The sequence below is a fragment of the Perognathus longimembris genome, chromosome 3 (assembly GCF_023159225.1).
Source record: "Perognathus longimembris pacificus isolate PPM17 chromosome 3, ASM2315922v1, whole genome shotgun sequence".
Lineage (NCBI taxonomy): Eukaryota > Metazoa > Chordata > Mammalia > Rodentia > Heteromyidae > Perognathus > Perognathus longimembris.
Window position 1 is genome coordinate 98,956,433 of NC_063163.1, and position 27,567 is coordinate 98,983,999.

The window sequence follows — 27,567 nt, forward strand, 5'->3', positions numbered from 1 at the left end:
TGTTTTTAAACCCAAATTGATTGTCAAGCTGGAGAAAGTTGCAGAACCATGGATGGGAAAAGCCCCAGACAATATTTCCACGAGTGAGTGAATGCATCCTATACAGTGATGTTGCAGACAGAGCCCTGTTGGTAAGTTCATGTTGAGCTGTACTGAGCAGTAATGTTCCTCATTCCCCTGAGTCCTGTATTTAACAGAAAACTGGGTGATTCTTTGTCTTAAAGAGTGGGGAGTGAAGAATTCATGTGGTGACATGCTGAAGTCTATGTGGGAATAGGGTTAAATTTAGCAAATGTCTTTCTCTTTGTGATACTGTTTCTGAAACCAAAAAAGATCATTAGAAATGTACACGTTGTGTCATTTCTGCTATGTAGCATTATGCAGGTGTGAGCAAATAAGGAGGACTCGAGTGCTGCTGTCCTCCAAGAAGGAAAATAGCTTCTCAGCGATTGTAGTATTCACAACCCAAGCTTTTAGTATACCAAGAATGACTACCTGAGTGGTTATTTGGAATATCCTTTCTCATCAATGGTTCTGAGGTCAGAGGTGTCAGAAAAGTAATTTTGATGACACCCAGAAGGATGGGGAAAAACAGATTTAAAAATTCCCACATATGCCTATAGTAATCCTTGGTGAGAAGTTAGAGACTTGAAGAAACGTGGGGATAAATCCTTTCTCACAGGAACTATTCCTGTGTAGGTGAAAGGCAAGGATTGTATAAAACACTTTTGTGATCTATGAACCTAGAAAATTGCTGTTCCTACCTAATAGTTGAGAAGAAAAGCAGCACAAAACACAGCAAGAAAACACAGCAAGTATTCTTTGAAATCAAAACTGATTTGTAAGAGTAACTGAAGGAATGCTAATGGGAGATTGTAAATCCTCACCATAAAATTGCTATAAAACTCTTAATTGTGTAATTTAAGTAATTATTTCTTTTGCTGTCAATAAAAACGAGTAAACTGGAAAAAATTATTTTGCATTTTAAAATATTAGTATGAATTTCCTCCATAATACTTTAGGGATTAAGCATGTATTTCTCATTAACTCCTAGTATTGATATTTTAAAGTCTATAATAATTGTTATGTGTGGAAATTTCATATGTTTTACATTAAAAGCTGTTTGCATCTAATTCATATTTTTCCCTTGTTTTTGGATGTATCATTTTAGATGTCCAAGGAATGGATGACATACTTAAGACTTGCCAGGAAATTCCCGATCAATGGCTGCGAGAAGTAGCAGTCACCAATAGCAATGCTGTGGAGAAAAGAGTAAGATTAGTTAGAGCTTTTATCTCTAATTTGAGCTCAAAACACATGCCAGTGCTGAGTGGGAATAATGGGAACTCCTTAGAAAAGAAGACTGAGGCATCCATTACATGTCAGAACATGCTTCCCTCTACTGAGCCTGAAGAGATGCATGCTGGATCCAGGCCTGGTGTCTATCATGTAGTGGAAAAATCCCTCAGCCATATGAAACATATTACTCAACATACTGAGAGTCAAAATGAGCAGCAGTATTTCAAGGATGTTAAAGAAAGTATGGTATTAAACTCAGAGACCATATTCTTTAGAAATAATGGTGTTTGTGTGGGAGAACACTCCCAGAACCATAATGAATACAGAGAAAACAATGGTAAATCTGCTCTCATTGGACAATAAATATTTCAGGGACAGAGGAAAACACCTTAATGCCCTGTACGGGGGAAAACATTCTGCTTCAGACCTACAGTCAGTAGACATCAGAAGGAACACACTGGAAACCATCCCTGTCCATGGAGTGAATCTGAGAAATCTTTCAATAAGGAAATTGATCTTATTAACCATTGGAACAAATATCCAGAGAAGTCTGATAAGTATAACAAAGGTGGAAAGAAACCATATGAACGTAACCAATGTGGAAAGACTTTTACCTGGAAGTCACATGTTAGTGTTCATCAAAGAACACACACAGGGGAGAAAAGTTAGAAATGTAACCAATGTGGAAAGGCCTTCATGCACTGCTCATCGCTAAGAAGTAATAAGAGAATTCACAGATAAAAAACCCAATGAACTTAACACATTCAACAGTATAAGAGGAGTCACACAGATGAGAAACTATGAACATAGCCAATGGGAATACCAAATGAGCAAGGGTGCGGCTATAAAACAATTTGATGATGTTAACGTGAAGTGCCACTTGCAAACCTAATGTGCTATATCAACAAAAACCTTTCTACTAGTAACAAACAGAACAATGATTGAATGAATTAATAAAAAGATACAGAAAGCATTACCTACTAAGGTAGAAAGACAAATGTAATCATAGCAGTATACGTAAATCACTAATTCAATTAATTAACAAATCATTGCTAAGAAATTGCTTGAAAATTAGCCATGCAAGCCTAAAGTACAACATTTAGTTCTATCGATGAACCTCAAATAAATAACCAAATAAATAGAACTCATGATGAACAAAAAAGCCTAATGAAAATCCCTTGGACAGAACTTGTCATCTGGCCACAAAACATAGATGTGTTATTTAAAAATTGTCATTTCAGGGATGCATTGTCTTCTCTTCCCAGAGTATATAAAATAGAATTCATCTGTAGTAAAAACAATGGAAGAAGTTTTCTACTTTTAAGAAACACTTAATACTAAGGCTGGGAATATGGCCCAGTGGGAATAGTCCTTGCCTTGTATACATGAAGCCCTGTTTTTGATCCCTGAACATATATATATATATATATATATATATATATATATATATATATGTATGTATGTATGTATGTATATATATACACACATATATACACATATATGTGTGTATATATATATATATATATATATATATATACACATATATGTCGGGAGCCGAGCTAGCAGCTAAGCTCATCCTGACCTCTGGCTGTGCCGATGTCGCCAAGATGTCGGGAGCCAAACCTGCAGCTAGGTTCATTATCACCTCTGGCTGTGCTGTTACCGCCAGGATATGCTAAAGGCAAGGACATTTGTTCACAGCCACTGTCCGGAATTGCTTTGCTATGTCCCCACCTTGCTATGTCCGCTGGAGTAGATTCCTATGTTAATCAACCTTGTCCTGTGTTTACTGCAATCAAATGTTGCAAACTTCAAAGACTCTTTATGTTTTGGAATTTTAACAATCCTATGCTATTCCCTGGTCAAGTGAAGCAGTGGGAGTGGAGAAGGAACAAAGAAATCTGTAACTGGTTGTGATCAATTAGTTGTAAACACCACTGCCCTCGGACCAACAGGATGAGCTTAGCTGCTAGCTCGGCTCCCGACACATATATACATATATACGTATATACACATATATGTATATACATGTGCATATACGTATATATGTGTGTATATATGTATATACACACATATATACATATATACGTATATACACATATATGTATGTATATACACATATATGTTTATATATGTGTGTGTGTGTGTATATATGGCCAAAAGTGGTGCTGTGGCTCAAGTGTTAGAGTGCTAGCCTTGATAAAAAAGAAGCCAGTGACATTGCTCAGGCCCTGAGTTCAAGCCCCAGGACTGGAAAAAAAAAAAAGTAATACTATACTATCACCACTAATACCAACCTTGGAAATATAGTCTGATTTCACAACAAGGTTCTTGGCAACTTACAGATAGTAAAGTATCAGTCTTTTCCATCTCAGGCCAACATATATGTTATATGAAACATAGATAAACAATACTATATATTTATAATTCTTATATTTATATATTGTTCTGTTTTATAATATTCATATATATATGAAGAAAGTAATCATGTAGTAGGATTTACTTCATTCTGAGATTTAGCCATCCGTTAGAGTACTTATATATGTTCTGTGGACAATAGGAAACTACTAAACCAAGCATTCCCAAACTTCAGTATGGAATAAAACCTGAGGATTTGGTAAATTCAAAATTCTGATCTGCAGACATCATTGGTTTTAATTTACAAGTACTGAGTAGGGAGGATCATCATCACTTTAATTTCTTTAAATGTGGATTTCTGACAAATTCCAAAAGAATGCTGATGCATCTGGATTGCACACTCCACTCTGAGCCTCATTTAAGGAATTCTGACTTACCATAGAAACCATGCACCTTTACATCTAGAATTCCTTTCTGTTGAGATGTATTCAAAGTGACAAGTATTTATACTCTGGACAGACTTTCACTGAACATTCTAAGAGTGGAGTATCCTAGTTCGAAACTGGTGGTTTACACTTGTAATCGTTGCTAGTCATCAGCAGAATTTTTGGGACTTTTACCCCTATTAACTAATAAAACCCAAAAAGTACAGCACAAAGCTTAGAGAGTGCACCAGGCCAGCATTCAAACCATAATGTATAGTACTTTCACAAAACGATGAAGATGAGGATGATAGTGTCAATGACTGCAGTGATTAAAAAAAACAGTTGAATATTCTACTTTCAAATATGTGGAAAAGAAAACTAGGAAAATGGGCTGTGAATGTGGCTTAGTGGTCGAGTGCCTGCCTGGCATGCATGAAGCCCTGGGTTCAATTCATCAGTACCACATAAACAGAAAAAGCTGGTAGTAGTGCTGTGGCTCAAGTGGTAGCATGTTAGCCTTCAGCAAAATGAAGCTCAGAGACAGCACCCAGGCCCTGAGTTCAAGACTGGCAACAACAACAAAACCCCACAAAACAGAAAGAATATCAGGAAAACTGAAGTGAATTATATATGCATAATAGTTGTGGATGGCTGAACAAGATCCATCTCAGTTTTTTTTTAATTCTCCAAGTCGTTTTAAAAGCAGCCTAAGCCTACCCAGGCACTGTCTCATGTCTCTGATCCGAGCTACTCAGGAGACTGAGATCTGAGGTTTACATTTCATAGGAATCCTGGGCAGATAAATATGTGACACTGGAATATTCAATTAGGTAGTAAAATTTTGAAGTCAACCTGTGGTTTAATTATGGAGCAGAAAAGAGTAGTTGTTGGTGCTTGAAGGTGTGAGTGGAGCACTGGAGAGAAGGCAAGGAACCTCACCTCTCCCAAGTTGTCAGGTTCTATTTGCAAAGATATCCCTTGAATATTATGACTGCATTAATGAGCCATTTAGTGTTTTTTTGTTTTTGTTTTTTTGTTTGTTTTTTTTTTTGCCAGTCCTGGGGCTTGGACTCTGGGCCTGAGCACTGTCCCTGGCTTCTTTTTGCTCAAGGCTAGCACTCTGCCACTTGAGCCACAGCGCCACTTCTGGCCGTTTTCTGTATATGTGGTGCTGGGGAATTGAACCCAGGGCCTCATGTATAAGAGGCAGGCACTCTTGCCACTAGGCCATATCCCCTAATGAGCCATTTAGTACCTATGAATGTGCTCACTACATGCTTGTAGAATTAATTCACTCCTAAAATTGTTGTGAATTTCATGCATTTTTTGAGTGAAGATAGATTCATTATTACCATTTTCTAGATTCTTGGGTTACAATGCTTCTGCCTTTTAAAACACTTACTAGAGGAGAAACCAGATAAGAATACAATGAGTGCTACAACAGTGCTGTACACAGGCCCTTGTGGAAACACTAGTGCAAACAACAGGGTGGCGAGAGTCAGTCTGGTAATGATCTGTGAATATGGTGACCACTACAATTATTTTAATTAGCTTACTTTATTGTTTAGTTATCTTACTTTATGTGCAGAGGGATTGTAATTAGATGAGTCATTCCCTTCTGATCTCTCCATCAAGCCTTAGGACCATCAAAATTAAACAGAATAGTTGAATATATGGACATAGTAGGTACTTAGACCTGGGGTGATAAGAAGGAGCATTGTTTTACAAGCAGGAAGATTCCTTGAGATAAGTTCTGGAGACAGCAGGAACGGTGCCTAAGTGAACGTTAATAATTGCCATTCAGTTGTGTTATTGAAGATCGCTAAGAGTCAATATTACATGTATTTCACCACAATAAAAATTTAATGGAAATAATTTTTTTTTTTTTTTTTTGCTTCATAATGAGGATAGAACTCTGGTCCTGAGTACTGTCTGTGAGACTTTCAGCTGATGGCTAAAGCTATACCACACTGAGGCACAGTGCAATTTCCCCATTTCTGGTGGTTAACTGCAGATGTATCTAATGGAATTTCTTACCCAGGCTGGCTTTGAAACAAGATCCTTGGATCTCAGCTTCCTTAACTGCAAGGATTACAGGCCTGAGCAACAGATGCCTTGCACATAGGAATTTTGAAGTCACATCCAGTACCCAGGGAGGTAAACTGAAGAAATCAAGTAAACATCACTAGAGATTACTAAAACCCTAACCTACTATCCAGCAGCTACAATAACACTGACTTTCAAGGAACAATACAAGATGAAGAACTCAAGCTACAGGAAGTCACATGGCCACCAGTATCCTTTTGGCACTGGCAAAAAAGTAGTGATACAGAGAACTAAGCCAGGCTGCCCCTTTTTTTTTTGAAGGATTAGCATTGAAAGGCTCTGCTTAGGACACACAGATAACCCTCTTGCTTTTCCCTCTGTTTTCTGGGCTCATCTGCTCAGGTTGCTGTGCTTTTTCTTATCTTTCTAGTTTCTAAGTCAAAACAAAATTTTTATATTATTTACTTGTAAAAAATCTTTCAATGTCAGAAAAACCCAAGTACAATATTCATCATCATTTAAACAAACCAATGAAGAGAACAGTGTTTGCAATTTTATTTGTGCAAAAACAAGACAATTTTAGAGCATTTATGCTCAGATACTTATTGCAATAAACAACATACACAATTATAATAACGTACAATGGAAGCTGTTTGTGGTATTTTTGTTTTTTGTTTTTGCCAGTCCTGGGACTTGGGGCTCAGGGCCTGAGCACTAGCCCTGGCTCTTTTGTTCTCAAGCCTAGCACTTTGCCACTTGATCCACAGTGCCTCGTCTGGCCTTTTCTATAAATGTGGTGCTGAGGAATTGAGCCCAGGGCTTCATGTATACTAGGCAAGGGGTCTTGCCATTAGGTCATATTCCCATAATGTTTATGGTTTTGAATTAGATAATACAGGGTATAATTTGTATAAATGGTCATATAAAACCTTTCAAAGAAAATACCCCAATTCTAGAAACATACTTTGAAGATATCCCATCTAAATCTTTCTCTATTTTTTGCCAGACCTGGGGCTTGAACTCAGGTCCTGAGCAGTGTCCCTGGCTTCTTTCTGCTCAAGGCTAGCACTCTACCAATTCATTCAGAGAGCAACTTCTGGCTTTCTCTATATATGTGGGGATGAGTAATCGAACACAAGGCTTCATCTATACGAGGCAAGTTCCTTGCAACTAGACCATATTCCCAGCCCCAACAATGATCTTATTAGTGTGCTTGACACCAAAATACATCTCCTCTCTCATCCTCTGCTAAGCCTTAACAAATCTGTGTTTGGTATAGTAATGGGGTCCGAGTGGGGGGAATCCTACATCCCTCTAACAGTCCACTACTCAGAGACAGTCTCAAGTACCAAGATGGGCTTATTGGGGAAGTAAAAAGCAGAATGGTCATGCAAGGCTACAGCCCAGACTTGGGAGATGGGGAGAACCACCCTGGGCTGTGCTCAGGGTGGGGTTATATAGGCAAATATCACATGGTCAAGATAGGGCACACGCAGGTGGCCAGGGAGGTAATAACACTTGCAGAGAAAGAGCATAGTGATGTCAGGTCATAGGCAGGTGGCCAATGGAGTTACAGTCGGCCTCATAGTAACTGTTTGCGAGGCAAGCACTCTTGCCACTAGGCCATATTCCCAGCCCACAGTTACTAGAGGAGAAACCAGATAAGAATACAATGAGTGCTACAACAGTGCTGTACACAGGCCCTTGTGGAAACACTAGTGCAAACAACAGGGTGGCGAGAGTCAGCCTGGTAATGATCTGTGAATATGGTGACCACTACAATTATTTCAATTAGCTTACTTTATTGTTTAGTTATCTTACTTTATGTGCAGAGGGATTGTAATTAGATGAGTCATTCCCTTCTGATCTCTCCATCAAGCCTTAGGACCATCAAAATTAAACAGAATAGTTGAATATATGGACATAGTAGGTACTTAGACCTGGGGTGATAAGAAGGAGCATTGTTTGAACCAACCTATCATTTTAGTTAGCATTGGCCCGTGACTTTGGTAGGTCTCTACACGAAGCAGGCAGGGGTAAGGCTGCTCCTTCCTGAAAGGGCACATGTTGCTGGGCTGCTTTACTATCGCTAGCCCCTAACAATTACCATGGACTGGCTTTAACTCGTGCTCCTATTTCTCAGGTCAAGTTCTTAAATGCCAGAGAAAATTTGGAACTAGTTTAAATGAAGTGACAACGCTTATGTATAATGATGCTGCTGAACAAAAACAGAGTACCGGGAGCTGGGGATATGGCCTAGTGGCAAGAGTGCCTGCCTCATATACATGAGGCCCTGGGTTCGATTCCCCAGCACCACATATACAGAAAATGGCCAGAAGTGGCGCTGTGGCTCAAGTGGCAGAGTACTAGCCTTGAGCAAAAAGAAGCCAGGGACAGTGCTCAGGCCCAGAGTACAAGCCCCAGGACTGGCCAAAAAAGAAAAGAAAACAAAACAAAACAGAGTACCGGTTATCAGGCTAGCAAAGGATTGACTGGGTGCACAGAACTGTGAAATAAATTAGCACTGGTGGGCTCACTGTATGCTGGCCAGTTTGAGCAGAGCAGTCAGAACTCCCTTTAAAGTCAAAAAATTCTGATTTTTAAAGTTCCATGGTTACATTGTAGACTCACTAATATCTCTTAAAACTAGATGAATTTATACACATAAAACAAAAATTCAAATGTCAGTATAATTGTAGCTTTCTCAACATTCCCTCATGATTCAATAATCTTGGGGGCTTGAGCTCAGAGCTTTTGTGCTCTAAGCTAAATGCTCTACCACTTGAGCTACAGCTCCACTTCTCGTTTACTGATGGTTAGCTGGAGATGAGAGTCTCACAGACTTTCTGGCCCAGGATGGCTACAAGGTCTCAGTCCCCTGAGTAGCTAGGCTTAAAGATATGAGCTATGACACCCAGGACAACTCCTCTTTGATCCCATGTACATCAAACAGGCTTTTAAGGTCTAGTCTATGTTCATTCAAGTACTTCACTCTGTGTTCCACAAAGTGAATGAACCAGCAAGAGATGCAGGGGCCAGATTCAGTCAGGGGTCATGTCAGACTGAGGACTGAAGGCATCTATCTGGAGAACAACCCCCAGAGTTTGGGGGATCCTTTGATGCTTCTTGTTACAGTTTTTTTTTTCTTTGCCAGTACCAGGCTTTGCACTCTGGGCCTGCGAACTGTCCCTGGTTTCTTTTTGCTGAAGTCTAGCAATATGCCACTTGAGCCACACCACCACTTCTGGCCATTTTCTGTATATGTGGTGCTGGGGAATTGAACCCACGGCTTCATGTATATGAGGCAAGCACTCTTGTCACTAGGCCATATTCCCAGCACCTGATGCTTCTTATACCTACATTCAGTCCATGTAAACTATCAGAGCTTTTTTTCATAAAGGGAGTTGCAGGTATACTTGTAAAGCTACTTCATAGACTCAATAGAGGCTTGCCCCCTGTTTGAATTAGAAATGTAGTTTTTTAAATGAGTGGGGAAAACCCATTAGGTGGGGGTTGATATTTTGTTCTTTACGGTGTGAGGAAAAACATTCCCCTTCCTCCTCCAAACAAAACACAGTAGCAAACCTAGAGCTGGGCTCAGAGCACAGGGATTTTGGTAGCCCTGTGGAGTGCAGCTTATTACATTCATACCACTGTACGCAAAGTCCGTTACTTAACCAGGCCCTAACATGGGTCAGTTCCTTGATCTATGTGAAAGGGAAATTTTCAGCTGTCACTTGGGGGTAAATTCTTTTCTGTTCTTTGGCACTAAAAGATATTAATACTTAGTTGGTGAGTTGCTGAATTTTTGCCTGGTTACAGGATTATCCTTCAGTGCACTAAACTCTCCATTGCCTCCTCCATCCTTTTTGGGGAACTATTTTAGGAAAGATGGTGCTGTGAGCACCCACTCTCCTCTGGCTTTATAAGACGGCACCAGAATGCTGCACATCAACTACACTGCCATTTTCATGATGGCAGTACAGAGGGGAGAGGCTAGGGCGTGTGAGTGCTCAAAGCCACACATCCCCTAATGCACTGGCTTCAGGGTTTGGTTTATTTGTTCATTAATTTATTTCCAGCACTAGGGCTTGAATTCAGAGCCTCATGCTCTTCTCTTGCTCTTTGTTTTATCTAGGCAAGTCTGGTGCTTTAACACTTGGGCCACAGCTCTACTTATGGCTTTTTGCTGCTTAATTGCAAATAGTCTTATGGACTTTTCTGCATGGACTGATTCTGAACCTAAATCCTCAGGACACAGAGTCCAGAGTAGCTAGAATGAGAGGTGTGAGTCAGGGTCCAGCTTCATTGGCTACTGTGTTGATAACTTGGGTGGTCCAAATCAGTAAAAGTGTGGTTTTAGGGGCTGGTAATGCAGTACTGGTTCGATTCCTCAGTACCACATATATAGAAAAAGCCAAAAATGGTGCTGTGGCTCAAGTGATAGAGTGCTAGTCTAGAGCAATAAGAAGCCAGGGATAGTGCTCAGGGCATGAATTCAAACTCCAAGGATAGCAAAAAAAAGAGCTATTATTTTAGAAATTGAGTCTCAACAATTATACAGCACTGATATTCTGTATCCTGAAGAAAACTGATAGTACATGTTTATTTTGGGCTCCCATCTCTTCCATGCACCTAGAACATTTCTCATCTTCCATTTCCATATGTGAAACAGTAGGATCATTGAATATGCAGCTCTTATGCCTATCTATTCTAGTCTCCAGAATCATCCATCTTTTTGTGCATGAGTTTGATCGTTGCACACTCAATGAGACATAATGCATGGCTATTCCTTTCTAACTGGTGTATTTTATTTAGCTGATTATATTCAAGGTCCATCAATGCTGTAATTTCCATTAATATTTTCTTCCTTTGCAATGCATTCACATAGTTTTATGCGTTCCTATTTTTTGTTGGTGAGTAAATTATGAAGTGTTGCTTGAAGTAGTTACACACCTTGCTAATTTCTTTTGCACAGGTGTATTTTCATGGTGAAAGACTTCCCACACTGGTTACATTCATATGATTCCTGACCTGTGTGAATTCTGTTATGTTTCCTTAAGGATGACCTGTCCCTGAAGGAATTTCCAAATGTGCTGCATTCCTAAAGTTTCTCTCCTGTGTGTATTTGCTGATGAACAGGAAGATAGGTTTTCTGGGTGAAAACTTCCCACATGTGTTACATCCATAAAGTTTCTCTCATGTATGTGTGTTCTCATGAACAGTAAGGTGTGCCTTCCAGGTAAGTGATTTTCCACACTGATTACATTGATAAAGTTTTTCACTTGTTTGAACTTGCTTCTGGGTACTTAGATAAGACTTGTTGGTTAAAAACTTTCCACACTCGTTATGGCCATATGGTTTCTCGTCTGTGTGATCACTGATGAATACGAATATATGTCTTCTGGGTGAAAGACATTCCACTTGTTTTACATTTGTAAGGTCTCTCATGTATGGGTTCTCTCATGAACACTTAGGTATGATTTCCGGGAAAAAGACTTACCACATGTGTTACATTTGTGAGGTTTCTCTTCTGTATGTGTTCTTTCATGAACACTTAGGTATGATTTCTGGGCAAAAGACTTTCCACATGTGTTACATTTATAAGGTTTCTCTCCTGTATGTGTTCTCTCATGAACACTAAGCTTTGTTTTCGTGGCAAAAGACTTTCCACATGTGTTACATTTATAACGTTTCTCTCCTGTATGTGTTCTCTCATGAAGACTAAGCCTTGTTTTCTTGGAAAAAGACTTTCCACATGTGGTACATTTATAAGGTTTCACTCTTGTATGTGTTCTCTCATGAACATTAAGCTTTGTTTTCATGGCAAAAGACTTTCCACATGTGTTACATTTATAAGGTTTCTCTCCTCTATGTGATCTCTCATGAACACGAACATATGATTTCCAGGCAAAAGACTTTCCACATGTGTTACATTTATAAGGTTTCTCTCCTGTATGTGTTCTCTCATGACCACTTAGGTATGGTTTCCGGGTAAAAGACTTTCCACATGTGTTACATTTATAAGGTTTCTCTCCTGTATGTGTTCTCTCATGAACACGAACATATGATTGCCAGGCAAAAGACTTTCCACACGTGTTACATTTATAAGGTTTCTCTCCTGTATGTCTTCTCTCATGAACCCTAAGCTTTGTTTTCCTGGCAAAAGACTTTCCACATGTGTTACATTTGTATAAAATGGTCCTCAACCTGAAAGATTTTCCGCATTTGTTACATATATGAGGTCTCTCACCTGAGTCAATTTTGTTATGTCGGCTAAGAATTTTCTTGCTCCCAAAGGAATGGTCACACTTATTACATTCATAAATTTTCTCACTAATGTGTATCCTATTATGTGTTTTCAGAGCTGACTCATGATTGAAGGACTTTCCACATTTGTTGCATTCATAATGATTTTCTCCCACACAAGCACAATTATTTCTAAAGAATATGGTCTTTGAGGTTAATACCATCCCTTTTCCACCATCTGTGAAATACTGCTGCTCACTGGGACTCTCGCAATGTTGACTAAAAGTCTCCATGTGGCTAAGGGAATTTTCCTCTACATGAGAGATACCAGGCCTAGATCCAGCATGCATCTCTTCAAGCTCACAATGGAGAACCATATTCTGACGTGCAATGGATGCCTCAGTCCACATTCCTAAGGATTTCCTACTATTCCTATGCAGCTCTGTCATGTGTTTAGGGCTCAAATGAAAAGTTCTCATTAATCTCACTCTTTCATCCACAAGGTTGCTTTTGGTGATTGCTACTTCATTCGGCCATTCTTCTGGACTTTCCTCGCAACTCTTAATCATGTCATCAATTTCCAGGACATCTAAAATAATTCATCAAAAATAAATAAATAAATAAACATGAGGATCAAAGACATTGAAATAAAAACAGATACCCTGAAAACACTACAAGAACGGGTAGGAGAAACACTTGGGCTCCTTGGCACAGGAAAAAACTTCCTTAATAAAGGCCCAGAAATGCTACAAATCAAAGAAAGGTTTGGCAAATGGAACTGCATCAAACTGAGGAGCTTCTTCTGAGCTAAAGCCATAGCTTCAAAGATAAACAGAAGGCCCACAGATTGGGAAAAGATCTTTACCAGCCCTACAATGGACAAAGGTCTCATATCTAAAATATATTCAGAACTAAAATAATTAAATTCCTCCAAAACAAAACCTCAAAGAACCAAGAGACCCCTCAACAAATGAGCTAAAGACTTAAAAAGAGACTTCTCTGATGAGGACATGAGAATGGCCAAGAGACATATGAAAAAGTACTCTTCGTCACTGGCCATAAAATAAATGGAAGTCAAACAACATTGAGATTCCACCTCAGCCTAGTAAGAATGTCCTTTATCAAGAAAAAAACAAACAAACAAAAAAACAGTAACAAATGTTGGAGGGGATTTGGCCAAAAGGAACCCTACTTCATTGTTGGTGGGAATGCAAACTGGTTCAGCCACTCTGGAAAGCAGTATGGAGTTTCCTCAGAAGTCTAAACATAGGGCTCCCCTATAACACAGCAGCCCACTTTTGGGCATCTATCCAAAAGACCACGAACAAGAACACACTAAAGTTCATCGCAGCACAATTTGTCATAGGTAAAATATGGAACCAAGCTAGATGCCCCGCACTAGACGAATGGATCAGGAAAATGTGGTACAGATAAAAAATGGAAATTTATGCCTCTATCAGAAAGAATGACATTGTCCCATTCATAAGGAAATGGAAGGCCTTGGAAAAAGTTATACTAAGTGAAGTGAACCAGACCCAAAGAAACATGGACTCTATGGTTTCCCTCAGAGGGAATAATTAGCACAGGTTTAGGCTAGTCACAGCAGAGGATTACAAGAGCCTAATAGCTATGCCCTTAGGAACACATAAGGTATGCTAAGGGAAATGAACTCCATGTTAAGGAAACAAATGTTATATCACTGTTGTAATTACTTTCAACATGCCATGTGAAACTGTAGCTTCTTTCGTTTATGATCCTTTTGTATCCCCTTCCTGTGGGAGAATAATTTCTCTGACCAGTGGGGGACTTAGCCTCGGCACAGATATTCTGACACCTTATTAGCAAACTAATAGGCCTATGAGAACACATCTTCATTAAAGAGTCTCCTGTGTTTGTTGGCCAAAGGAAGTCACTTTGTTATGAGATTCTCCCCCCCCCCCCACGCCCAGAACCTCCCTGGGGAGACTTATTTGCCCAGCTGCTGCAGCAAAAGCTTTTTACAGCAAATAGGGAAGTCAATGGTCTAAGATAATTAGTCTTGAGGAAATAGTAGCTTGGTGATAGAGGTTTGCCTTGACTGGTTTGATCCTTTGTAGTAGTGATACCCTTTGTGGGAGTGATTACCTTTGTAGTAGCAATACCCTTTGTCGTAGTGACATTCACAACTTTTGTATTGATATGGCTATCTTTCTGTATTAATTTTACTCTTGAAGCTGTGAATTGATTTCTAACGCTATATAAACCATGGCCCTCCTAAAATAAAGTGTGCATTGGTCCATTCACCCCTGCAACCCCCGTGTTCTGACTACGGTTACAGTTACCCGGGTCCAACAACTGGTGTTCTGATAATTGATCCATAGGAATTTACAAAACTGCGTTCGAGCTCTCGAGTGGAGGTGAGAGATATTTTGATCCACAGGAGACAGGGGAACAGTGTGGTGAGCTCCTAATAGATAAAATATTACAGGGTTATGAGACAAGCTAAATCTACTCCTTTTTCTAATCTTATCCACCATGTACTGAAACGTAACAGATCTATGGTCTCGTGTTTATAAATAGATGAGTACATGCAGGTGGTAGTGGAGTATAATTCTTGGTTTCCGGAGGAAACTTAGAAGTCTGGGATAAAGTAAAGAATAATGTGGAAAAGGCATATCTGTGTGGTGACAAGGTTCCAGTTACGTTTTCGTCTGTTTGGGCCTGAACCCATGCAGCTCTGAGTATGATGTCTCCTGATGCCATCATAACATCAGCTGCTTAGCTAGAGGCTGACGTGGAGAAAGCCATGAAGGCCTATAATCTGCCAGAGGAGGCAAAAACTCAAATTGGACAGGAACTAAAAGAGATGGCTACACCTGAACAATCTCCTGTCAGTTCTGTTAAAGAAAAATTAACATCAAATAAGCCTTTGGTCTCTACATGTGCTCCTTGAGAGAACAAAACTAATTTAGGCAGCTCAGCAGTGCAGTCAGAGCGCTACAGAGCTCTTGCGATCTGCCAGGGGCTGTCAGGAAGGTGAAAGTGAAAAGCAAAAGATTGCTGCTGCGGGTCCACTTTTACTTTTCTTATTCTGATTCCTATGGTTCTGTTTCTCTCTTGCTATTGAGCTTTTCCTGTCATTCAACCCCCTCCAAGTGGAGGTGTAGCTCAGCCCCCTCATTATGAAGATATTGACCTCTTTCAGTTAACTTAGGACAGCTGTAATACAGGGCCGACTCATGGCTCCATTCCAGTGAATGTGAAGAGTGAAGGTAAATCCTACTTTGAGGCAGCAGTGACTCCATTTTGAAAATGTAGCCATCTTGTTTATGTTGAATTGTAAGAACTTGTTTGTGCTGAAACTGCTGAACTGTAAATTCCTTAAGCAAAGCTATCTTAAAGCTAGCCAGGCTTCACTCTGTGCCTGTAACCTTGGGCGTGCACAAGCTTTGAGAAATGGCCATGCTAGCAAAAGATAAATAGGCACTGTGAGTTCATCCAAGCTGCCAAAATATTCAACCTAGCAGGACAGGTTGTCAGAACCCAGACAGCCGAGAGAATGTTTTGATAACCTCTGTCCACCCTGGAATGTTGCCCCTAGCACAGAGCCAATCAGATGTGTAAACACCTGGTTACTGTAACTTTGTGGTTTTGCCTTTATAAACACTTCAAGATTTCAGCTCGGGGTCCTCCTCCCTATCTCCACTGCATCGGTGAATGGGATGAGACCCAAGCTGAAGCTTGCCTGAATAAAGCCTTACTTTTGCATTTCGGAATATATGGCTCTCGGTGGTCTTCTTGGAGGTCGTCTTGCGACATGGGCATAACAGTTGGGGTTTCGTCCAGGATGCCCCAAGGACCCCCAAGACCCCAGACCCGGAAGGTAAGAAACAGCGCTGTTCATTCTGTGTGTCTGTGTCTGTGTGATATGTAGTTTTGTTTTCTGTTTTGGTCGGCCGCCTGAATCTGAACCTGTAGGTAGTGAAGGACCAGCTGGAGTGGATGCACTACTACGGGCAGTCCTGGAGGACTGGGGGGACGCCTCAAGCGCTCCACAGGGTCCTCAGGCTTCCCACTACCACCCTGAACCTGAAGGACTGGACCGGGAGTCCCTTCTAATGGGCACCTGTCCAGTCCACTCTGTATTCGGGGTTGTCTGGTCTGCTCCTACACAGGAACGGGAAAGAGACAGCCTTAAGACTATGTGGTCTACCTCCTCACAGGGGCAGGAGACACAGTCAAACCTGTAAGCCACGGCTCCCTAAGTCTGTCTGTAAGTGTTGTCTGGTCTTGTGCCTGTGATTATTTTTGTGTGTTTATTTCTGGCGTTATGCCTGACTGACAGAAAGATGATGGGGAATGTTCCTTCCACTCCCCCGAACTTGACTTTAGCTCACTGGAAAGAAGTTAAGCAAATTGCCCACAATAATAGTGTGGGAGTTGTCTGATTGGTGTGGTTAATTGGACTTTGATGTAAAAGAGAAAGTGAAATTGAAAGCAAAAGGGCCTAGGACGAGATTGAGTACTGAGGAGACTAGGTCTGGTGGTAAATTAGGAAAGAAAGTAAAAGTCAAGGCAATCAGATACTAGAAAAGATGTTTCAGAAAAAAAATTGTATTGTTACAGACTGGTCTGGACTGTTCTTCTGTTTTCTGTATCTCCTGACTGTGATGGACAAAATGGGACAGACTCTCTTCGCCCACTGGATATATGTTTAGCTCACTGGAAAGATGTACAGGTGATAGCTCACAATCAGAGTGTGAGTGTCCGCAAAAAGAACTCTGGGGGACCCCCACCCAGCCTTCTTAAGCAGAAAATTATTTGGTGTGCTAAAATGTTTTGTTAAAACTATCAAGCCCTGGAAAATGAGGCTGGAGAATACTAATATCATTTGTTAAAAGTTTTGTCTTAAAATTTGGGTGTTGCAGGAGTAAGACTGGCAAAAATATCTCTTGCCACTGGAAAACGTACAGCCGATGTTCATATTGCATGCTTTAAGATCTTTTGAATATGTGTGTGTGTGTGTGTGCGTGTGTGTGTGCATATGAGTATGAACATGTTCAAGAGTATGATGAAAAATTCAGTGAGTTTAATTTTAAATCCAAATGGTCATCAAGTTTGGGCATTACCAAATGCTTTAAAGGATTATTGCATTGTTTTAAAGAAAAATTATAGTTAAAAAATGTTTCTTTAATTAAAAAATTAGGGTTGTCAGAAATTTGGATGCAAAGGTTTATCACTGCTTAAAACAAAAACTGCTTGGGTTTCTCAATCAGAGACCAATAGGAAAGGACAGGAAAAACCTAGGACGGGCCTGTGTGCCTATCCACAGGAGTGAGGGGTGATCTGGCAAAGGTGCAGCTTAGCCAGCCGACGTGGTGGCACAGGCCCTGGAGGAAATCCATGTGGTGGGACAGCCATAAGGGGGCGTCCATTCATGGTGGAAGAGGACAAGCCGGCACCAAGACAGTTCATCAAGCTCTGAGGAGTAGGATGGAGATTGGCCATTCTGTAGGACAGGCCAATGGAGGCCTTTCTTTTGTCTTTTTGTTTTCAGGTGAACTTTGGAAACCTGGTGGTAAAAATGAATGATTTGACTGGAATTTCTAAAACTGCCCCTTGAGAGGTACTAAGAGTTGGAAAAGTTTTTTAAATAGTTACAAAGTTTATATATCTGATGTGATTCGATTCCTGTGCTATTTCTGCAATTTGGATGTATTGAAAAAGCAAAGATGCTGAGAGTGGATTTCTTGTGTTTGTAATTCTGGTGAACACTGTTAAAAGTACTTTTGTTACAATTGTTTTAGATATCAGTTTAATGACTTAGGTACTGAATTTTATGTCTATACTGTGATGTAATAAGACTCCTAACTATCTTAAGTTACATATAATCAGACAAGTATTTAAAAAATATGCATATATTTAAACTAATGGGGATAGAAGTAAACTCTCATTAACTCTCTGTATGTAAAAAGAAATGGCAAAATGAGCTAATGTTTCTCACTAAGTTATTAAAAAGGTGAATGAATAAGTCTTTCTAATTTTGTACTTGTAATTCCTGCATTAAGGAAATATTGTCATTTGAGTTCAAAGGTCTTCATGCAGTAACTGAGACTAAAAATAAAAATGGCTCTTTTAAAATAGGCAGCCAGGAGGCTAGATGCCTCCTGGGCTTTAGAGTTTTTCAGATGCAAATAAGGTTGAGGCAAAGATGTAAAAGCCTCTACTTTTAAAGGCCTTAAAATGCATTTCTAGATAATGAATTTGAGGAGCCAGAATGCTAAAGGGTAAATGTTAAAGAAATTAAAACAAAATGGATTTCTAGATATGAGATTTGAAAATAAAACTTGTCCTAAATGTTTAAGTTAGATAAAGAAAAATTATGGCTACCAAAATGAGTGTTTAATTGCCATTCCAGGTTGTTTGTAGGTGTTTGTAACAGTTTCCAACAGGCTCACAGAGAAAGACAGGTGATTCCTACGAGTTTGTCAAGATCTAACATTGGCCCTTAATAAGTTCCAGGTAAGAGCATGCTTAAAAACTACTTCTATGTGGACCACTTTGTTGCTTGAATTGGAGTAAAGTGGCCTCTTGTAAGACTCATTGATCTGAAATCTGCAGTTCGAAGCCAGCCCAGGAAGAAAAAGGTCCCTGTGAGAGTCTTCATCTCTAGTTAGCCAGCAGAGTGCTGGGAACAGAGTCATGAGTAGCTTTGAGGCTCAAAGTGTTAGGGCGCTAGTCTTGAGCTGGAGAGCTGAAGGACAGCACTCAGGCCCTGAGTCCAAGTCCAGTGACAGACCCTCAGGCCCTGAGGCCAAGTCCAGTGACAGACCCAGAGAAATGCCAAAAGTGCATTTCCACCAATATGGAAAAGTTAATCCTGGGACAAAGTAATTGTGCATCCAGAGGCAGTAAGCCACTGCTTGGCTAGCAGAGATGGTGTCAGACCCTAGAGTCACTCCTGTTTGGCCTTTCAAAAGTTAATCAGAGCTGGGAGGTCCTAGAAGAATAGTTCGTAAGCATGCCTTTTATTGCCCATGTCTATCTACTTTGTAACTGGTCAGGAACTCACCAGTCATCTGTGATAGTGGGTAGTAAAGCTAAGTTTGTTAAATGGGGGATAGTTTAAAAATCCTAACCCCCTGCATCTGCTCAAAGCCCTAACTGGCAGTGAATTTTGAGCTGATACATCTGTTTAGGGGAAAAAAAAAAAGCTTGTATTGAGATCTGTTAAAGGCCTGCAAAGATAATGTAGGTATTTTTTTTAGGTCATCAGAGATCAGTTCCCCAGCCAGTCAGGAAAAAGCTTTTACAAACTGCAATGCTAAAAGGCCTGAAGCCCAAAAAGAAGTCTGTATAGTTGTTAAATGTAAATGTAATTTCCAGTTGGGAGTGAAGCTCCCAATGGACATCTGATCCTGGCAACCCCTTGGTAAAGTAGATTAAGGTTATCGGTTCCTAGCTAGGTAAGGCCAATGCCCCTGAGTCAGCCTGAAGAAGTTACAGAAGATGATGATCTTCGCCCATTAGCTCCCCTTTAAAGATCAAGGACCAGAGAAATGAATCCGAGGGCCACTGCCTAAACTAGTGGGGTGTCAGCCTGCAAGAGCCAGTGTAAAAGTAAGGATTGTCTTCAATTATCACAGAATGCTACAATAAATCACTGATGGTGTGAGGATGTACATGTTGTTGTGAGTGGGGATATGTTAAGTTTTATGAGACAGCTTATAAACAGCTTATAAAACAGTAGGAAGACTTTAGAAAGAAAATTGGGGGAAAAAATATTTCCTTTAGATTAAAAGGTTTTGGCATGCTAAAAGTGAGGAAGACAATCCCCAGAAAGTTTAAGTATGTAGCAAATGGTATGAGTATGTCTTAAAATTGGAACTTCTGAGTAAAGTTGGTATGTAATCAAATTGGTTATAATATAAATAGGGTCAGAATTGGGGCTTTGGTGTAAAACTATGTTTATCTGTACCTGCATCTGCAGGGCTAAGGGACTTGTGTGATGTCATCTAAATGTTAACCAGAAAGATCTCATGTATCTTTAACTGCTTGATTCCCTTGCTGAGATGGTTTTGTATGTAAAGCCTGGATTTGCTCATGTGTATCCTTAGGATCAGATTTGGGATCCACTCCCATAATTCCTAACTTGCAATCACATTTGTTATGAGCTTTTATCCCCCCTCATTGCCCTATAGCAGGCCCACCAAGAGATGTGGCCCAAGCTAAAGGCCCTTTATGAGACTGGACCTCCCCCTGAGCAACACCCGCTACCAACTGAGTAAAGTGCCACCGACAAGGAAACCTGGATGACTGGAGCTGGTGGACCCATTCACAGTAAGAGAGAACATTCTATCCTGGTGGCAGATTAGCCACAACAGAGGCTGTATACCAAAAGATGGGCTTGGCTAACTTTACCTTGCTAGGCCTGCTATGTATGATTGGTACTTCAAACTTAGCCGTAGGAACGCATGATTGTGTTCCTGAATGCCAAAACCAAAAGGGGGGAATGAAGAGTGAAGGTAAATCCTACTTTGAGGCATCAGTGACTCCATTTTGAAACTGTAGCCATCTTGTTGTTTATGTTGAATTCTAAGAACTTGTCCTGTTTGTGCTGAAACTGCTGAGCTGTAAATTCCTTAAACAAAACTATCTTAAAGCTAGCTAGGCCCCACTCTGTGCCTGTAACCTTGGGCCTGCAGAAGCTTTGAGAAATGGCCATGCTAGGGAAAGATAAATAGGCACTGTGAGCCCATTCAGGCTGCCAAATTATTCCATCTAGCAGTACAGGTTGTCAGAACCCAGACAGCCAAGAGAATGTTTTGATAATCTCTGTCCACCCTGGAATGTTGCCCCTATCACAGAGCCAATCAGATCTATAAACACCTTGGTTACTGTAACTTTTTGGTTTTTGCCTTTATAAACCCTGTAAGATTTCAGCTCAGGGTCCTCCTCCCTATTTCCGCTAAATCAGTGAATGGGATGAGACCCAAGCTGCAGCTTGCCTGAATAAAGCCTTACTTTTGCATTTCGGAACATCTGGCTCTCGGTGGTCTTCTTGGAGGCCGTCTTGTGACATGGGCATAACAAATGAGGCTTCTCCATCATCTTTTCCTTGCACCCAGGCACTAGCAGGGGAGCCACCACTCCTTGTTTCCATCCATCAGCTTGGAATTCGGGAAGGACTAGTAATTTTTCGTTTACCTCTCAAAAGAATTTTTACTGCAATTGCACTTTTAATTTGTGCCACACTACAGGTTTCATACATGTGTTTCTTGTGTCTTTGTCCTTGGCTGATTAGTTTGTTGTTTACTTTTTTCATAGACTGCTACATTGGGGAAAAAGGCCTCTGGTGGGTGGCCTCGGCAGGCTGATTGCCAGGGGATGGAAGTCTCCACTGGGGAGGATACCCCTGAGAATTTTCAGGGCCCTATGGGCTTTCCATCACTCTGGCTGGCAGCTTGTGGACGCTGGGCATGCCATCCAAAGCATAAAGGCTCTAATTTTATGTCCTGTTTTGTCTTGGCTACTTTTGTCTTTTTTTTTTTTTTTGCCAGTCCTGGGGACTGGACTCGGGGCCTGAGCACTGTCTCTGGCTTTTTTGCTCAAGGCTAGCACTCTGCCACTTGAGCCACAGTGCCACTTCTGGCCATTTTCTATATATATGGTGCTGGGGAATTGAACCCAGGGCCTCATGTATATGAGGCAAGCACTCTTGCCACTAGGCCATGTCCCCAGCCCTACTTTTGTCTTTTGAGTTTGGTACCAGTTTTAAATATAAACTTTTGTTTTCCATATTTCTGTTGTCCATTTACATGTCTATGGGGAAAACTTCAGAGTCTACAATGTGCTGTGTCCCCTTCTGCAAGAAGGCAGTTTAAAAAGTGCAGGCTGCTAAAAGCCGGGATCAAACAGTCGGCTAATTTTAGCCTGAGAGTAATTCAAAACTGTAAAATGCCCCTAGCTAAAATTGGGCTAAACACTAGAGTCAAGTGCTGGGTGGGCTCAGTTATACTGCAGTTATACTCAGTTATACTCCCCCAACCCAGTTATCTTCAGGTGAAAAGTATTTAGTATGCTAAAATCTCTTGCTAAAGCTAGCAGGCCCTGGTGAATGAGACTAAAAAATGCTAAAATCATTCATTAAAGGTTTTGTCTTAAGTTTTGGTCATCGCAAGAATAAGATTGGCAAAAATACCTCTTGCCACTAAAAATGTATGGCCGATAGTTGTTTTGAGCGCTTTAAGTTCTTTTACATAAAAACTTGTATATGTGAATGTATGTATGTGTGTGCGTGCGCACGTGTATGTGGATGTGAATGTGTTCAAGATTGAAACTGTATGATGTAAAAATGGGTTAGTTTAACTTTAAACTTCAAAAGGTCATCAAGTTTGGGCATTATCAAAAGTTTTAAAGGATTATTACTTTATTTTAAAGAGGAACTATAGTTAAAAATCTCTTTAATTTATGGTTAAAAATAATTAAAAAATAAAAAAATAAGAACCTAGCATGTGCCAGTGAGCCTATCCTCAGGAGTGAGGAATAAACTGACAAAGGTGCAGCTAAGCCAGTCCATGGGGTGGCACAGCCAGACGGGGGCGTCCATTCATGGTGGAGGAAGGCAAGCGGGCGCCAAGGCAGTTCATCGAGCTCTAAGAAGTAGGATGGAGACAGGCCCATTCTATAGGACAGGCCAATGGAGGCCTTTCTTTTGTTTCTTTTGTTTTCAGGTGAACATTGACAACCTGGTGGTAAAAATGAATGATTTGACTGATATTTCTAAAATTGCCCCTTAAAATGGATTAAAATTGGAATATCTTAAAGGAGAGTTAAAAGTTTATTTACCTGATATAATTTGATTTCTGTACAGTTTTACAGTTTGGATGTATTAAAAAGGCAAAGATGCTAAGTCTGGAATCTCATGTTTATAATTCTGGGGCACACAAATAAATGTACTCTTGTTACAATTGTTTTGGGTATCAGTTTAATGATTTAGGTACTACATTTTGGAAGTGTGAACTGTGATGGAATAGTAAGACTATCTTAAGTTACATATAATCACGTAAATATTTTAAAGTACATAAACTAATGGGGATAAAAGTACACAACTTTCATTAACTCTCTCTCTCTCTCTCTCTCTCTCTATATATATATATATATAGGCTCTTTTAAAACAGGCAGCCAGGAGGCAATGTGCCCCATGGGCTTCAGTTTTTCCATGCAAATAAAGGCTGAGCTGAAGGTGTGAAAGCCTCTACTTTAAAAGGCTTTAGAATGCCTTTCTAGATAAGATATTTGGAAGTGAAAACAAGCAGCCTAAAGCAATGGGTGTCACCTAGGCTCCAGATGTCTTCAAATACATTCAGGCTTGGTAAAAGACTTAAGAGATCAAAAATGGATCTCTAGATATGAGATTTGAAAAACACACCTGTCCTAAGTGGTTGTTTTAAGTTGTATATAGGAAAATGATGGCTACCAAGATGACTGTTTAATTGCTACTCCAGTTTGCCTTGCAGAGTTTCAATAAAATGATTATTTGCTGCACTTGATAAAAACATTGTATCAGAATTGTTGCAAATTTTGCCTTTGCACTTGCAACAGTATGGTTTAATAATTGCACCTGATAAAATTCATTTAAACAGAAGATCTATTTAAGTATCAAGGATATTTACTTAGAAGACAAGCAGTTAGCCCCCAATTAATAAAGATTCGGGATGAAGAATTGAACACTTAATGATTCTCAAAAGTTACTGGGAAACATTAACTGATCCCTACCTATGTGTTACATAATATATTCTTCATTCTTCAAGGAGATTCGGATTTAAATAGCCCTCGTAAATTAACTAGTGAAGCACGTCACGAATTATTTTTAGTAGAAAAAGCCCTGACTCAAAATTCCGTATCTCAGGTAGATATATCTGCCCCTATTGGGTTATTAACTCTACTTACCAAAGACTAACCCACAGGGGTGCTAGCATAGTACATGCCTTTGGAATGGATATTTACCAGGCCCACATTCTCTAAAATGCTAACCACACATCTAAAAGTGATTGGTTTTATTATTATGCTAGGTCATGAAAGGTGCCTACAAATCAGCAGGCAAGACACATACTTCATTATCATCCCTATACCTAAACAACAATACGAATTTGCATTACAAACCTCTGACATTCTCCCTTTGGCCTTGAATGGCTTTCCTGGAGAAATTTTATACCATTTACCTTCTAGCCCTTGTATTATTGATAATATTTTAGTTTCTGAGCCCATTCTAAATGCTCCAAATGTTTTTGTAGATGGTACTAAAAATAACAAATGTGCTTTTGGGACCGAAGATAAATATCAACTTTTTCTCACTCCCTGGCAATCGGCATAACAAAATGAGTTACGGGCTGTTATATATGCTTCACATAATTTATTAATACCTTTTAATTTAATCACTGGCTCTGCATATGCAGCACATGTATTATGCAATGTATATTCTGCTAATATTTCCCAAATAAACCCCCTACTAGATTCACTATTTAAACATTTACAAAGCCTGTTATGCCAAAGATAGAACTCCCTGTATGTAGTTCACATTCATGCTCATTCTAGTTTGCCAGGTCCTATGGCATGTGGCAATTCTCAAGTAGATGCTTTAGTCTCTTCTGCTCCCACAAAAGAAAACCAAGACCATGCTATCCTTAAATTTTCATAATATATTACATGAACTAAATATAATCCTCAAGGTCAAGGTGTATTAGAACAAGCTCAAAAAATTAAAAAGGATATGGATAGTACAGAGGGGTATGAGACTTCTATGAAAAGTCTTTATGAAGTAGCCTGAGCCGTTATTGAGGAAGCAATATTTGTTCTTAATTTATTTGCTCTTAATTTTTAAAAAATTGCCTCTAGGAGATATAATGGCCAGAGCAGAGCACCACTTCTTAGCCCCGCCTTTGTTAAACAAGCCACAGGCTGTCTGGACTTGATTGGGTGTGGGGCTAGATTGTGTTCCAGGGGAGATAATAACCCAGGATGTGCTTATGTTTCTACAGAAGACAGTCGATCTTTCTAGCACCTGCTCCAGTGGATCCGGCAACAAACACCTCCTGTGCATCAAGACCGGGGTGAGACATTCTCATCCAAGTGATAAGGCCATTCTAATGGACAGGTGTGCACTGAAAACCTGTAGGGGCTACATCAGAGGTAATGTATTGGGCCTATATTTCTAATCCTCCTTTATTACGTCCATATTTATGGGCAGAAGCCACTGTCCCTGTTTCTATTCCTCATTTACTTTCTCCCGCTTATGGGTCTGGTATTCCAGTCTTTCCTATGGAAGAGGAAGATCTTTTAACTTGTCTTACTATCAGTTCCCCCAGCCAATAAGGAAAATACTTATACAAAGTACAATGTTAAAAGGCTACAGTGCTGTAGCCCCAAGAAAAAGTGTATATAATGATTAAAAGTTAATGTAGGCATTGTTGTCAGCCTGAAAATGTTAGAGAAGACAGATGATCTCTGCCCATCAGCTCCTCTTACGGATTGAGAGATTATAGTTATTATTAGATGAGGCAGGATAAACCAGAGATATAGAAATCAGTGTTAACAAGTATACAAGAGTAGAGACTGCACTTGTGAGAGATGGCTATAGACCAAACTTTCGATGTTGGCCTAGAAAATCCTAGCCTTATTAAAGAGGTCTGATTACCAAAACTTATTACCCTGGCAAAATTACCCAAGGGCCACTGATTGCCTAAAGCTGTTTTAAAATTCAGTGGGGCGCCAGCTTGCAAAAGCCAGTGTACTTAAAAAGCAAGCAGGAAAACAGTAGATTTTGCTCAAGTCAGGCTTTATAACCTAGCTTCTTTAACCAGTCTATGCAGAAAGTTGCAGGCAGCCCAACAAGAGGTTTGACATTCTATTGGAGCCACTGGGAGACACTACTGCCTGTTGCCACCAGGGCCCCTGCTCATCTTATTTGGGTTAAGATGGAGGATGGCCTGACAGTCAGCTGGAAGATTCTACATCTTCACCCTGTGCACCCCTCCCGTGTCAAGATAGGATACTGATTTTGACACAGCGCCACTCACTTTGGGTGCCTGTTCACATGCATCATCCCTGTACAAGGAGGACCTGTACAAGGACTAGTAATGCGCTTTTTCAAGCATCTTTTGAAGAGAGTCATTGTGCAATTGGACTGATTATCGCAGGACTTGTCGGAATGATTGCCACTACTACTATCCGGAGCCGCACTGTGACAATCTGTACAAACTCAGGACTTTATGGTGCATTGACACCAGGACTCCCACAATTTATGACATCAGCTGGAAGTAAACGCCCACCTTCAAGATGCGATAGAAGGCGTCAAAGGAGGACTGTTCTGGCTTGGACAGAAATATGTGGCTTTGCAGCAAGAATTGTTTTTGACCTGTGATTGGAATTCTAGTCATGTCTGTGTAACACCTTACAAATATAATGCCTCTGAATGTGAATGGAATAATATGCAAATGCTTATAGATGGAGCTATAGTAAGTGGTTCTTTGAGTGAATATCAAAATCGAGACACAAAGGATAAAAAGATAAACGAGTCCAAGAGCAATACTTGCAAAACCATTTAGGGTAAACCAAATGAGTAACTCATGGGAGGAGAGGGAGAGGGGGAAGAATGAGGGAGGAGGTAATAAACAGTACAAGAAATGTACCCATAGCCTAATGTATGAAACTGTAACCCCTGTGTACATAACTTTGACAGTAAATAGTTATGAAAAATAACACAAAGAAATAACTACAAAAAAAACATGAATGGGATACAAACATTTCTAAAGATAAAAATAATGACATTTCCTAGTTATACTAGAAAGTGATGCATGAAAGTTTAGGCACTTCTCTTCAAAGGTTTATTTAGGACCTCACACGTATGTATTACTATTCAGAGTAATGTATTTCTTGTTTCACTCTTTTATTTTTATTTATTTATTTTTTAATTTTTTTAATTTTTTGGCCAGTCCTGGGGACTGGACTCAGGGCCTGAGCACTGTCCCTGGCTTCTTTTTGCTCAAGGCTAGCACTCTGCCATTTGAGCCACAGCGCCACTTCTGGCCATTTTCTGTATATGTGGTGCTGAGGAATCGAACCCAGGGCCTCATGTATAGGAGGCAAGCACTCTTGCCATTAGGCCATATCCCCAGCCTCCACTCTTTTCTTTTTATATTAGAGGAAATAT

General features: G+C 40.0%; 2 protein-coding genes across 3 annotated transcripts in view; one reads left to right on the top strand and one right to left on the bottom strand.

The window, feature by feature from the left end:
• The window catches only part of LOC125347779 (zinc finger protein 809-like), a gene marked incomplete at its 3' end in the record, with an annotated part of 99,042 nt that extends 97,809 nt beyond the window's left edge, over positions 1-1,233 (top strand). Inside the window, exon 5 of the mRNA XM_048340739.1 lies at positions 1,172-1,233. Within this exon, the coding sequence (XP_048196696.1) occupies positions 1,172-1,233 (62 nt within the window). The remainder of the gene's footprint in view (positions 1-1,171) is intronic.
• Positions 1,032-27,567, bottom strand: part of LOC125349424 (zinc finger protein 717-like) — a 39,186-nt gene continuing 12,650 nt past the window's right edge. The window contains exons 5-6 of one of the 2 annotated variants that reach the window (XM_048343569.1): positions 12,866-12,966; positions 1,032-1,258 (exon numbers count right to left, since the gene is read on the bottom strand). In XM_048343569.1, the coding sequence (XP_048199526.1) occupies positions 1,244-1,258; positions 12,866-12,966 (116 nt within the window). In that variant the 3' untranslated portion in view covers positions 1,032-1,243. Of the gene's footprint in view, positions 1,259-11,567; positions 12,303-12,434; positions 12,967-27,567 lie in introns of those variants that run through there. The other variant, XM_048343568.1, reaches the window with a different exon arrangement.